Source organism: Drosophila virilis, chromosome 3 (genome assembly GCF_030788295.1).
Source record: "Drosophila virilis strain 15010-1051.87 chromosome 3, Dvir_AGI_RSII-ME, whole genome shotgun sequence".
NCBI lineage: Eukaryota > Metazoa > Arthropoda > Insecta > Diptera > Drosophilidae > Drosophila > Drosophila virilis.
Window position 1 is genome coordinate 10,242,667 of NC_091545.1, and position 12,858 is coordinate 10,255,524.

A 12,858-nucleotide genomic window follows, 5' to 3' on the forward strand; every position below is an offset into this window, starting at 1 on the left:
TGTTAAGGCAATGTTAATGCACTGTAAGCGAATTGGGAAAGTTTAAAATATATTGTAAACAATTTTTCATTTCTGGTCTATATTCAATGTACGAACATGATAGTTCGTTCTCGTTTAATATTTATTGCAATTGGATTGGAAAATGTTATGATAGATTTCTTTAAATTTTGCGGCTTTTACAAATCGCATTTCGTATATATATCACATGCTTATATGTATTATCTTTTACAATTCGGATTACTTTATAAAAACAAAGTTCTTTTAACAACAAGTTCTTCTAAAGAAGCGTTAACATTACACAATCGTTGGGTCTAATAACTAGGGATATTCATGACTTATAACGATATATATTCTTGCCATATGTATGGGTTTCTTTTTGTAACTGATATATGTATAGGCTTCGTATCCATAAATTCATTCCGTTGCAATATCTCTGGAGTTCACTCCTCATCGCTGTCTAATGTAAATAATCTAATGCGCCGAAACGAAGACGTCTCCAATACTTTTGGCGTGGAAGCATTGGCACGCGAGCAGCTCGCGTCCTTGGCCAATAAATTACTGTTCTCCGCTTGGGATTTACGCGCCGAACTGGAACTAAAGGTATTGCGTAAGTAAGTAAGTTATCCATAAAAGATTTTAACTAGTTACCCTCTTTGACGATTGGACTTATTGTGATTATGATTCAGGGGCGTCGAATTGACCAAATTCTCTCGTCCACAGGCTGTTGGCGTGCCCTGCTGCGACAACTCCAGCGTATCCATGGCTAACAGAAAATCGGATACATAACAATCTCGATTCCCTATGGGCGTTGAGCCCACCAGCTGAAACTCTACACGAGGCACACCAGGAACGGTTGCTGATGGCGATGCCGGCGCTGCTGCTACCGCATTTCCATTGCCGTACGTAGCGGACTTCGGTGCCGTCAGCGGCTTGTACAAGTGCAAGATTTCCAATATGTAGAAGAGGCAACGGTACGCAGTAGTCTTTAGATTGCACATTTTCATCCAGAGCGCACGTCGCGAGCGGCGAAAGCACTTAGACTAGAAGAATACAATGAATAGGCGATTGGAATATTACTTTCAAGGAATAAGCTCCTACCAGCAGCTTTAATGTGACCATCGATTTCTCCTCCTTTTGCATTCTCTGAAGCCGAGGATGCGATAGCAGCTGCTCTGTTGTCGGCCGCAATCGCGGTTCGGGCGACATCATGCACTTGATGACCTGCTGCAGCTCCACTGAGATTGCTGCAAGCACAAAGAGATCGTTAAAATAGTTTTTGGACTATTTGTTGTTGACTCTGATGGCTCACTGTTTATGAACTCCTCGGGCAGTTTGCCCTGGCGCAGCTCATGCCAGAGTGGTCCATTCGAGGGCAAGTCCATGTAGCAGGCCAGCTCCAGCATTGCGATGCCCAGGCTAAATATGTCTGCGGCCTTGGAGAATTGGCCTTGCAGTATTTCGGGCGCCATGTAACGCGAATCGCCCTCTGTTGCCTGATGATTGTTCGCCTTGTCCACATCGATGACCAGCCCAAAGTCCGCCAGTTTGCAGGTGTCGTCGTCGTCGATGAGCACGTTATCTAGCTTAATGTCCAAGTGTATGAGATTGCGATCGTGCAGCGACTTTAGGCCACGCAGTAAATCCAGCAATATGTGCCAGATGCGTTCCTCTGGAATGTGTCGGCAACGGTACAAATACTGCTCTAGGCTTTCGCGGCACAGCTCCATTTGCATAAACAGCCGATCGTACTGCTCCCAAGCACGTATGAAACGAATGCAATTCTCATGACCGGAGAACTCCTCGTAGCGACGCACCTCCTCCAGTCGCTCAGCCCGATACTGTTCGCCACGAAACAGTTGTTTGGAGATTTTGACCGCATACAGCCGGCTGTCGGAACGATCTCGCACCTGGAACACCTCACCAAAGGAGCCCTCGCCCAGCTTTGCCAAACGCTCGAAACACTCCTCGAAATGGCTCTTATTGCAGGACATGGACGACTGTGAGGCTGCGGCAGCATTTGGTGAGACCGGCAATGTGCCGGCATCGGAGCACTCGGATCCGCCGCGAAACGAGATCGCGTGCGCAATTTGTGAGTTGTTGGCGCTGCAGGAACCCGACGACTGGCTGCGATTCAAATTGTTGTTCTCGACGGCAACGTAACGCGTTTTGTATTTGGGCGGTCGAAATCGGTTGCTGTCAAAATGCCCATTGAACTGAGACAACAAAGAGATTGTTAGATGAAGATGCTGGAATCGTCGTATGGCCACCACTGTGGATCTGTGGCTGTTGCTGGTTACCCACCTGTTTGTGCCGGTGCTTATCATCGCTCATCTCTGGCAGCGGCAAACGATGCTTGTCCATGTTGTTTCTCTGTTTTATTGAATTGTTTTCCTTATGTTCTAGTTGAACTATTCGGGAACTGGATTGTGAACAAGTTCGTTTGCACGAGGAGCTCAGGTTCAGTTTATACGTGTCAAAATATTTGTGTAACAAAGAAGTGCATGGCAGAAAATATTAAAAGACTTTAATTACCAACTAAAAGGCTAGTGAAAGAAACGATCCGTAGGATAAATTATTATCTATTAAGCGTGTATATACCGCCCTAAGCTGATTGTTTATTTATCAAGCATCTTATATCAGGAATGGCGAATTGAAGCAAATTGGCGTTGCCATATGACTTTATTGACATTTCGATAGTTAATGGCGGTGGGTCGATTGGCGGCAGATGTCTTTCGATTTCGCCGATGGTATATATTATCGTATCGCTTAGCCCATAAAAACAACGCGTAGTTATAGTCTTCAAAACAAATGCAGCAACATGCTCGGCAGAAGTATTGATAGGTAAATATTCGAGACCTATACGAACACAGGTAAAAGCAGCAAAGAGCGCTTCCATAATATGGTTGTAAACGCAATTAAGTTATGCAATTTGTGATGCGGTTTCGTTTTGTCGATAAGTATGTAATTGTATTGCATACATATGTATGCACATTTGCGTACGAGTGTGACCGCATGCAAGAAAAAAAAGAATACCAATTGAACACAATCGAATGCCGTTAGCATTTTACAATTTGAATATTGTTTGAACTTGAAAGAAGTGGTTAAGATATGGACAATAAATATATAAATGTTTGTTTGAATATGTGTTTGTACAGTACAGGCAAGCAGCCAACATTTCATGTGATACGTGAAGTCTACGACAGTTCAAATGCGCACGAACGCTTTGAAGCGGAGCTGGACAAAGCGCTTGAGGCCAAGGTAGACTTCATTATCATTGAGCCGCCGCGTTTGGGCGATGAAACCGGTAAGTTAACAATAGATTATCTCCCGAATCCTTAAATAATGGCAATGTCTCTTCTAGGTCGCTGGATATGGGTGGGCAATTGCCTGCACAAAACGGCAGTGGCCACCGGAGTTGCGTCCCTTATATCCAGCTTGTTGTGGTACGACCGTCCTGTGATTGCGGCTCCCGTTTGTGCCATGTCGCTATTCTGTACTGGCTTGTACACAGTGTCATGGAACTACGATCCTTGCTGCCAGTATCAGGTATGTGGTTTGATGTTCTACTGCATTGAATGGATATTACATAGCTTATATTGTGCAGGTGGAGGAAAACAACGAAGTCGCATTAAACAAGCTGCCACTAACCGATGTATCCTCGCCTGTGATCCTGGGCTATGCGCCCAATACTCAAACCAAATACTTGCATCGCGGCATCACATTCTTATCGGCAGCGCTGTGTGCCTGGCAGATTTGGCGATCCTACAAGTAGACGACGACTCGATCTGGAATCAGATAATCGGCCAGCTAGCTAGCCAATGGCTGCAGTCTGCGGCAATACGGCGCGTTATCTTGAACTTGACTCAAGTATTTGGTTAATAAGTTTAGTTAAACGCCATTGCGCGTATGCATTTCTTTTAGAATTTCGAACGTTTCGTTTTTCCTAGTTAAATTTTAAAGTGGTTCAAAGTCCGAAATGTCTATGAATGTTTCCATAGCTGTCTGTTTGTTTTTGGCAGCTATTAACTTGCGCCTGCATTATTTTGAATGAAATATTTATGTTTTAGTATTTAATGGCCAAGAAGTCTTTTTATTAGTTATTGTTCAAGAGATAGATGCACTGTACAAATAATTAAGCAAAATTACTTTGTGTGTGTGTGTATAAATAATAATAATAGTGATTGTTATTAGTATAGAAATTAAAGGCAGTGCAAAGAAGTAAATAAAGTCGAAACCAATATGTTATTTAAATACACAATACAAATAAAACAATTGTGCCGCGCTTGCTGTGAATAACGAAAGCATATATAATCTAACAAACACACACAAAGAGTGTGTGTGTGTGTGTGTGTGTGTACACACACATATATGTACATGCAAAACAGCTGTAATGAGACGTCATGCGGGCTGCGGCTGCAGTCTGTGAGCTCAGTAGGCTTGGCGAAGTCATCGCAGCGGCTTTGTGCAATCCCGAACGCGATCAACCGACAAATTCCAGTGCGAACCAGCGCAAGTAAAGGCTGCGGCGGATGCTGCCGCGGCAGTTGTAGTTGTTGTTATTGTGTGGAGTGAAGTGGAGTGCGGGATTACGCTTGATGAGATGGAGATCACTGCGAATGTGGGTAGGTGATGGTCAAATGTAAACAGCCTTAAGTGGCTGCTGTGCCGCTTTGATAAGCTAGCCCGCCAAGTAGCAAGATCCGTACAGTTGACTCTGCAGCAGCTAATTGTGCCGCTTATCGTGGCACTTTTTATCACAAGTATTTGTTGTTTGTTAAATATTTTGCAATCGTGCAGTGCATGTGCCTGTGGGCGGCAACCTTAATACCAGCTGCATATCCACATCGTCGCGTGCCAGCACCTACCTCAGGCTCGAGACTAGCGCGGAGCCCAACGAGCATACACCGCTGCTGGCCGCCCGCGGCACTTCATCCCCCGATTCAGCCCGGACAAGTGCGACGACGGCTGTTGGCACAGCGATCTACACAAAAGAATGCTTTAATTGGCGCATCATTGGACTGCTCTCGATGTTCATCAGCGCCATGGTGCTGGCCACATATTTGCTCTGGCGACAAAGTAAGTAATCCCACTGGAAGTGGGGCTGTGCAGGGTCCCATTATGTGCATAAGATCCGTTGATTCAATTTGCTTTGTGCCCGTAAATAAACATGAGTATTTATATGTTAATGCCTAGAATTGGCTGCCGTTTCCATGTAAATGGTTTTATTATGTGGTCAGCTTTCAATATTACGTCATAAAACAAAATTACTTTTAGCTTTAAAGGGTGTTTAGGGCTTGCCATTTATAGAATGCTTATATTTTATATTTTGGCTTGAGGTTTTTTATACCAGGGCTGCAAGCACAAAGTCGAGGGTTCGGTTCACGGTTTACGGTTCAAAAAACCATTCCAATTAACTTCGTTCGACTTGTCGAATATTTTTATATTAATGAAATAATTAATTTTTTAATTTAAAATTGCCCGTTCTACTGAAAATATTGCCGCACGTATATATTTTCAAAAAGAAGCTGCGGGCTACATATTAGATAAATTTAATTTGTGTAGCCCTAGTTATTTATGCTTTGGAGTTAATCCTCCCTGTTAAGTGTGTGTTCTAATTGGAATTCAATGGGAATTGCGGGCTCGAACTGGTTCGGTTCAACTCCAGCTCGCAGTCTTGGCGCTTTTTTATCGTAACAAGTGGAAATATTATTTAGTTATGCTTAACAAATGTGGTTACTGCAAGGCAAACTTGCTTTTGAATAGCTTTTAAACTCATATATATCCTGGGATCTTACCGCAACATTGGATTCTTCAAAAAGAAAGCTTAGTGCAGAGCATATCTTTTCACCTGGCTTTTTCCACCGCAAACGACACGCCAGTCGGCAGGCTCTTCGCTCTGTTGTCCTTGGCCTTAGTTTCCAGTCTAAGAATCACCCAGCAAAACTTTCATCTACCTACAGCATCAGCTCCGTCGGATAATGGCTACAAGCTGCATCTCGTCCGACATGATATTTGGAGTGGGGCCCATTTGCATGGTCAGGCGCTGCTGGATGCGGGCAAAGTTGTAAACGTTTTCATCACACACACGGCCAGCGAGGAGTGCAGCGAGAACTGTGCGAATCTGCTGCAGAGCTTGCAGGTGAGTCACACAGCCACAAAGCATCAGATATAATTATCCAATAAATTTCGCGCAGCGCAAACATTTGGGGGAGCTTCCGTTTAACTTTCTCATGGCTGGCGACTGTGAGACATACGAGGCGCGCGGCTGGCAATACGCGAGCAGCTTCGAGTCGCTGCCCCAGGCCAGCTCCTTGGTGTTGGCCTTTGTGGGCGATTATAGCCAGTGGCTGCCGAGTCTGTGCCAGCTGCAGATGGCCAAAGCGCTGCTCTGGGAGTCGCAGCGGCGCCTCAAATTGCAGCCGAGCTATCAGCTGTATGCGCTGCGCAATGTGAGTCGCAGTGAAGGGGATGCGGATGCACTGCGGCATCAGCTGCAGCTCTGGCCGCTCTATGCCGGCCAGCGGCTGGTGAAGTAAAACTGAAGCTTCCAAGTTGTTCCTCTCGTTTTTTATTGTACTCCACAAAACAAATAGTTTACAAAAGAAGCGCAGGATTAATAAAGCGGGGTGCCACCGAAAAGCGAAGCGAGTGCCCGCTCCCAGCCCAGCGGAACAGTTGCTGCCAGCCGGGTAGATGAGCCAACAAAGCGTAGCGCTGCGTGTGCCATTACAAATTAAGGATAATGCCTATTGCTAAAGCTTAAATGTCTACAATGTCTACGCTGTGCATCGGATGCATCCTAGTCGAACTCCAGTTTCCGAAAACTGCCCTCGATGGACTCGATCTGTGAGACGAAATTGGTGCCCGTGCCGTTCTTCTCGGAATTGTAGCTACTGCGTCGCTGTATGCCGCGATCTGAGAGCAGCATGCTTTGATCCAGTGCCAGGACCAGATCCCGCTTGCCGGCCAGCTCCTGTTTCCACAGCTCAATCATCTCACGCATGGGCATGATGCCGCCCATCTCTTGGGGCAGGCAGTCGGCATCGACGGCCTTCATCAGCTCCTTCTCGGTGCCGTAGATGTTAAGACGGTTTTTCATCTTGGAGCTGACGCGATTCTTCACAAAGTCAATCAGCCATTTCAGCGTGGAGGGCACATTGATCAGATGAATCTCCTTGTGACGCATGGGCAGCGATTGTTCGCCCCATTTGAAGACGCGCGCAAATTCCGTGGGATTCCAGTTGGTGACATGCGATGTGGTGACGCCCGCAAAGTCGCCCACATGACTCAGACCCGTGATTTGCGTCTCCTGATCCTCCATCAGGCACTCGTAGGTGAGAAAGTGAGCCTTCGCCTGGTCGCTGCTTGTGTGAAACTTTGGATTCAAACCTTTGGCATTGATGATCACCACCCGCCGGCCGTGCTTGTCCCGCTTCGGCACCGCGAATATGTAGCCCTGTTCGATGAGGTCGCTCAATCGCGGCTCCAGAAAGTCCAGCTTGGTGGCCATGTGCGGGAAGGTGCGTCTAATGTTCAGATACTTGAGCAGCGTCTGCTCAGCCATCGGCACGCTGAACTTTTTGGCGCGCAGAAAACGCAACAGGAACGTATCGTCGCAGCGCACATTCTGCAGATCCTCGTTCTTCAGCACCCAGTTGCGCAGCTGCTCCAGACTCTGCTCCCGCGTGCACTTGTCCTCGCGCAGCTCCCGCTTGGCTATCTTCAGCAGCGATTCGGACAGCATCGAGACGTCGCTATCCTCCAATACCTTGGTCTCCTTCATCACTTGGCACTGTTCCTTCTCAGCTGCGGCTGCTGCTGCTGTTCAATGTGGCGTATGCGTAATGTCAGCCGGCTGTTTGGAGAGAAGGCAGCAAGAAACATAAGTAAGCATATAGTTAATTTTATTATCTATTTCAATTTAGTAATACATGAAAATAGTTTTGTTTACGCGAGCGCTCGATCCACAAACGCGTAAATATTTTTTTAACTGACGATCTTTTTGATTTCGCTTTAATTTCTTTTTGAGACCAATTAATGATTAAATCACGCACTCATTTTAATTGCTCCACTTTCGATATTCTGCCAAACAACGCGCCAGCTAATGAACTCTAAACGATGTTTAATCTCAAACAATGCAAGACCACAAAATTGGTTCAAGGCCTCGCCTCAAGGTTTCATTTGCAAATATTTGCTAATTATGCCTAAAACTAACAACAAAAAGAAATCAAAAACAAAAAAAAAAATCAAATAGAAACAATCGCAGCGTCTGATTCAGCGGATGTTCAATGTATCTTTACAAATGTAAATTATTTTCTTGCTGGACAATAAATTCAAATGTGATGGGCAAAAAAGCGAAAACAAAACCGCAAATTGGTTCAAGTTCAAAAAACTTAGACTGAAAGCGGGTCAAGCTTGAGATATTTATATTTGTTTTCATAGCATCTCTATCTCGGACTCAAGTCGTTGTCCCCGCCATCAGAAAGAGTTCAACTGTTTCTCCAGCTTCAGCTTTTTTTTTAAGTATTGCATAATTTGTTTTCCGGCGGCGGCATTTAAAATTTAACATACAGTATGTCAATAAAGTGTTTTTACTAACAAAAAAAAACTAATTTTTTGGGTTTAGTTGAAAATAAATGTACCTAAAAGTGAGAATTTTTTTTCAATTATAATTTATTTCGATTCTATATTTCTCCTAGAACTTAATGGCAAAAAGAATTGTTAAATAACATTACCCAAACATTTTATAAAATTAAAAAACTAAAAACATTCAAATTTTATGCTGTCAATAAAGTGTTTTTACACGAAACTTTATTACTAAATAACAATGTTAAAAAAACAGGAATATTTTTTTTTAATACTTTGTGTGGCTGCCATTAGCGTCACATACAGCCTGCAATCGCCGTTTCATTGAAACAATAAGGTTTTGTATGTATGTTTCTGGAATCTTCTGCCATTCTTCCAGTACAGCAGCTTTTAAATCAGTTTTTGATTTTGGACTCCGCTTTGCGACTTTTTTTTTCAAATATGACCACACATTTTCTATTGGATTCATATCTGGACTTTGTGGTGGAGTGTCTAACACCTTTCCACAGTTGTACAACAGCCAAACTCTTACCATATGAGCTTTATGCTTCGGGTCATTGTCCTGGTAAAATTTAAAAATTGGCTTATTGTCCTCATAGAATCCAAATTTCTGTGCACTACTGACGAGATGTGTCTGTAAAATGCTCAGATATTGTCTAGCATCCATGGTATTCTCAATGAAGGTCAAATCTCCTACACCCTTGCTCGAAATACACCCCCACACCATCACTGATAGTTTTCCGAATTTAACGGTTGGAATAATATTGCGGTTTTCCAACGCTGTTAGTGGCTTTCTCCAGACTCTGGATGGCCCATCGTTGTAGAATAGCATCATCTTGCTTTCGTCACAGAATATGACGTTACTCCAAAAATCGTTCGAACTATTTACATGGACTTGAGCGAACGATAGCCGCTTCAAAATATTCGCCGCCGATAGTAGAGGTTTTTTCCTGGCAACTCGTGATGTGTAGTCATTGGAATTCAGTAATTTTCGGACAGTTTCATGTAACACATCAACACCACTTTCTTCCTTGAACTCCTGAGCAATATCCCTAAGCGAAATTTGTGGATTTTTCTCAATTTTTCTCAGAATTTTTCGCTTATCTCTGTCAGAAATTTTGCAGGGTCGACCACATACTGGCTTTGCCTCTAGCCTATCTTCCTTATTGGCTCTGTTTAATATGTTGTATATCGTTGCTTTTGATAAATTAAACATATCAGCCAGTTCCGAGACTTGACGTCCCATCTGATGGTTATAATACACCAGCTGAGCGACTTCAAAAGTTGTTCTTTTTCCTGGCATTTTATTTTTCATAAAATTAAAGCAAAACGTTATAAATTGCAATAGAAAATGACAAGAAAAGTCGAAGACACAAGAGAAGCCAAAACGCATGGGCCCAAATCTAACGGGATCACCCAAAAGAGAACGGCAAAACAATTTACCGTAGCTGTAAAAACACTTTATTGACAGCATAAAATGTGAATGTTTTTAGTTTTTTAATTTTATAAAATGTTTGGGTAATGTTATTTAACAATTCTTTTTGCCATTAAGTTCTAGGAGAAATATAGAATCGAAATAAATTATAATTGAAAAAAAATTCTCACTTTTAGGTACATTTATTTTCAACTAAACCCAAAAAATTAGTTTTTTTTTGTTAGTAAAAACACTTTATTGACATACTGTATGTGTCTATGGAAAGCCAAACAAACAGCTCTTCGACTCAGCCTCAGCTGCGGGTAGTCAACTCCTTCAGATGCCTGGCTTTAGTATTCTAACATTGGGTATGATGATTTTGTGACGCATTGTGTCCAATATGGGATGCACATTATATTTACACTCTTGTTCAGAATCATGTCCGTCTGTTTTGATTATATATCTTGCACAGCAAAAAAAGTGTTAGACATCTTAAGTATATATATAAAAAGGGTATTTAATTCTCGGCATGTCAAAAGTAGCTGCTTTTTTTCTTGTTTTACAGCACTGAAAATTCGAGTTGTTCGCTTGTAAGCTTTATATTTGTTTACAAATCAATTGGTACGCAAATAAGGGCATTTAAACTTCGGCGTGTCGAAAGTAGCTGCCTTTTTTTGTTGTTTTACAGCCTCAAAACATGGAGTTATTCGCTTGTAAACTTAATGTCTGTTTGTTTGCTTTTCGATTTCGGTTCGTCATGATACACATATGCAAATCAATTGGTTCGCCTCGTTTATGTCCAATGCAGACACCGTGCCATTTAATTGATTTCTGTCTGTTTGTTGTGGCTTTTTAACTTTATGTTTACAGAGGCACAAGTGCATTTTCGGATATTCAACAAAAATTTGCATTTTCTTTGGGTTTTCTTTTAGCTGAAAATTCGATTTCGAAAATGTGATTAAGCAATGGCGCCTACAAATTCACCGTTTGCTTCTCTGCCGCCATCCAAATCCCCCCCCGCTCACCGCGCGCCGTGCACATTCCCAGCTGACTGCCTGGCCACTGTTTGGGGTTTCAACATGTTTATTAGGCGCTCGGGGCTTGTCAAGTGGCTGTGCCTCTGAGTGTGGCTCTGGCTGTGGTTGCGTGGCTGTGTGTGCCTAGCTGGCCAGGCTAATAATGCAACAAAGACGCCAGACGCGACGTCAGCTGCAGTTTGCCAATTTCGAAAATATTACTTTTCAATTTGTTGCATTTGCAATTTTGCAATATTTTTCACAAAAAATTAGTTAGCTGCTTTTAGAGCTGAACATAATAAAAAACATTTTTGTTGCTTTTGTTAAGAATTTACAACACACACACACACACACACACACACTTACACAATCGAGCTGCAGGACTCTTATGCTTGCTTTTATCTATATAGTTACAAAATATGTATATCCAGGCGTCGTGTGCCGCGTCGCGTACCGAGACAACTGAGCAGCGCGAGCTCTGAACAACGAATGGCGCAAAGCAACAAAAAGTGGCTTGAAAAAATGTTAAAGAAATTAACTGGATTATATAATGACCACACAGCGACTACACACACTAAGAGCAGCAGCAGCAGCAGCAGCAGCAGCAACGGCAGCAGCAACGGCAGCAGCAGAGACGGCCCAAAACCGAATCCGAATGCAATCTGATCGGTTTCTGGCTGCTGCCGTTGTTTCTGCTGCTGCTGCTGCTGCATGGAAGCGAACAAGTTTTTCGAAAACCGAAAGTGCGCTGTGCACAGGCGAACCTTTTCGCCAGGCTGTTAGCCTGCGCCAAGTCCAAGTCGACAGCCATCAAAGGTAGCGGCATAAACAGTTGCTGCTGTTGTTGTTGCTGTTATTGCTGCTGCTGCTGTTATTGCTGCTGTTGTTGTTGCTGTTGAGTAATCCCAGTCAGTTGGTCAGTCGGTGAGCTACTCGGTCGGCTGTTAAAATCGAGCTGTTTTTTGTTGTTGTTGCTTGTGTTTATTGTTTTTAAGCGTTTTTTTTTGTTTTTTGCCTTTTCATGCCTTTTGCACTTTGTTTATTTCATCTGTGATCTCTGTCGAGCTGTGAACATTAATGATTAGGCTCATTGAAATCAAAGACGTCGAAACTCATTGCTCATGGCAAAAATTTGCATTTTCATGGCGCCCATTTCGATTTGCTGCCCCCCTCCCAAACAACAACAACAACAACAATAAACGCAACACCTTACAGTCCAGTTCGAGCCTTGAAAATGCAATCACCCTCTGCGCCCGCCTCTGCGCCCGCCTCTGCTGCTGCTGCTGATAGTTGTTGGAGCTCTAATGATCGTGTTGATGCACAAGTTGGTTGTTGTTTGAGATACGTCATCCGCTTGGAAACACGTTTGCTTGTGCTCTCCGATAGATATTTTTGGACGTTATTTAAAATTGGATTTTGTTGGCCGTCTGTGGTTAGACAATTGCATTAACTGGGCGTTGAGGTCGTTTCTATTTTGAGAAAAACACAAAAAGGGGGAAAAGCGTTGACTATTTGATTGGCGTCTAAGCTTTTGTTTCAGGGCCATTCGAAATGCGCGCCCCAGCCAGCGCGTATTACCCAATATTGTGTATTTAGCATAGGGCGTAGGCAGGCAGCTCTGTAGAAATGGGTTTTCAAGAGCCCTTCAACGTTTATAGCCAAAGTCGAAACAAATTAACATTAACATTCGCTGGACGCATGCTTGGAAAAGCGACACACATTTTGTTGCAGTGTAATATGATGTGCGTGTGTGTGTATTAATTATTAGAAATATGATCGGCGATCTTTCAATGTCAATACATGAACTTTGGTAATTATGTGTAAATATAAAAATCATGCATT

At 43.2% G+C, this 12,858-nt stretch overlaps 4 protein-coding genes across 4 annotated transcripts; 2 read left to right on the top strand and 2 right to left on the bottom strand.

Annotated features, from left to right (window-relative positions):
* Nucleotides 1-77: 77 nt before the first annotated feature.
* On the bottom strand, nucleotides 78-2,562 carry Myt1 (protein kinase, membrane associated tyrosine/threonine 1). Its single transcript, XM_002046970.4, has 5 exons — nucleotides 2,302-2,562; nucleotides 1,310-2,213; nucleotides 1,099-1,244; nucleotides 649-1,040; nucleotides 78-594 (listed from the first exon to the last, which is right to left on the bottom strand). Exons 1-5 carry the CDS (start codon nucleotides 2,359-2,361, stop codon nucleotides 441-443), a joined length of 1,656 nt encoding a protein of 551 aa, XP_002047006.2. The 5' UTR covers nucleotides 2,362-2,562; the 3' UTR covers nucleotides 78-440.
* Nucleotides 2,563-2,688: 126 nt separating this feature from the next.
* Pmi (Transmembrane protein Pmi) lies at nucleotides 2,689-4,272 on the top strand. The gene is made up of 4 exons (XM_002046971.4): nucleotides 2,689-2,841; nucleotides 3,156-3,304; nucleotides 3,362-3,546; nucleotides 3,605-4,272. Exons 1-4 carry the CDS (start codon nucleotides 2,819-2,821, stop codon nucleotides 3,770-3,772), a joined length of 525 nt encoding a protein of 174 aa, XP_002047007.2. The 5' UTR covers nucleotides 2,689-2,818; the 3' UTR covers nucleotides 3,773-4,272.
* A 137-nt stretch (nucleotides 4,273-4,409) lies between these two features.
* PGRP-LD (Peptidoglycan recognition protein LD) lies at nucleotides 4,410-6,737 on the top strand. The gene is made up of 4 exons (XM_002046972.4): nucleotides 4,410-4,622; nucleotides 4,798-5,076; nucleotides 5,961-6,139; nucleotides 6,195-6,737. Exons 1-4 carry the CDS (start codon nucleotides 4,601-4,603, stop codon nucleotides 6,534-6,536), a joined length of 822 nt encoding a protein of 273 aa, XP_002047008.1. The 5' UTR covers nucleotides 4,410-4,600; the 3' UTR covers nucleotides 6,537-6,737.
* On the bottom strand, nucleotides 6,546-7,783 carry Cralbp (Cellular retinaldehyde binding protein). Its single transcript, XM_015175303.3, has one exon. The coding sequence runs from the start codon at nucleotides 7,781-7,783 to the stop codon at nucleotides 6,800-6,802; it is 984 nt and encodes a 327-aa protein (XP_015030789.1). The 3' UTR covers nucleotides 6,546-6,799.
* Nucleotides 7,784-12,858: the final 5,075 nt, after the last annotated feature.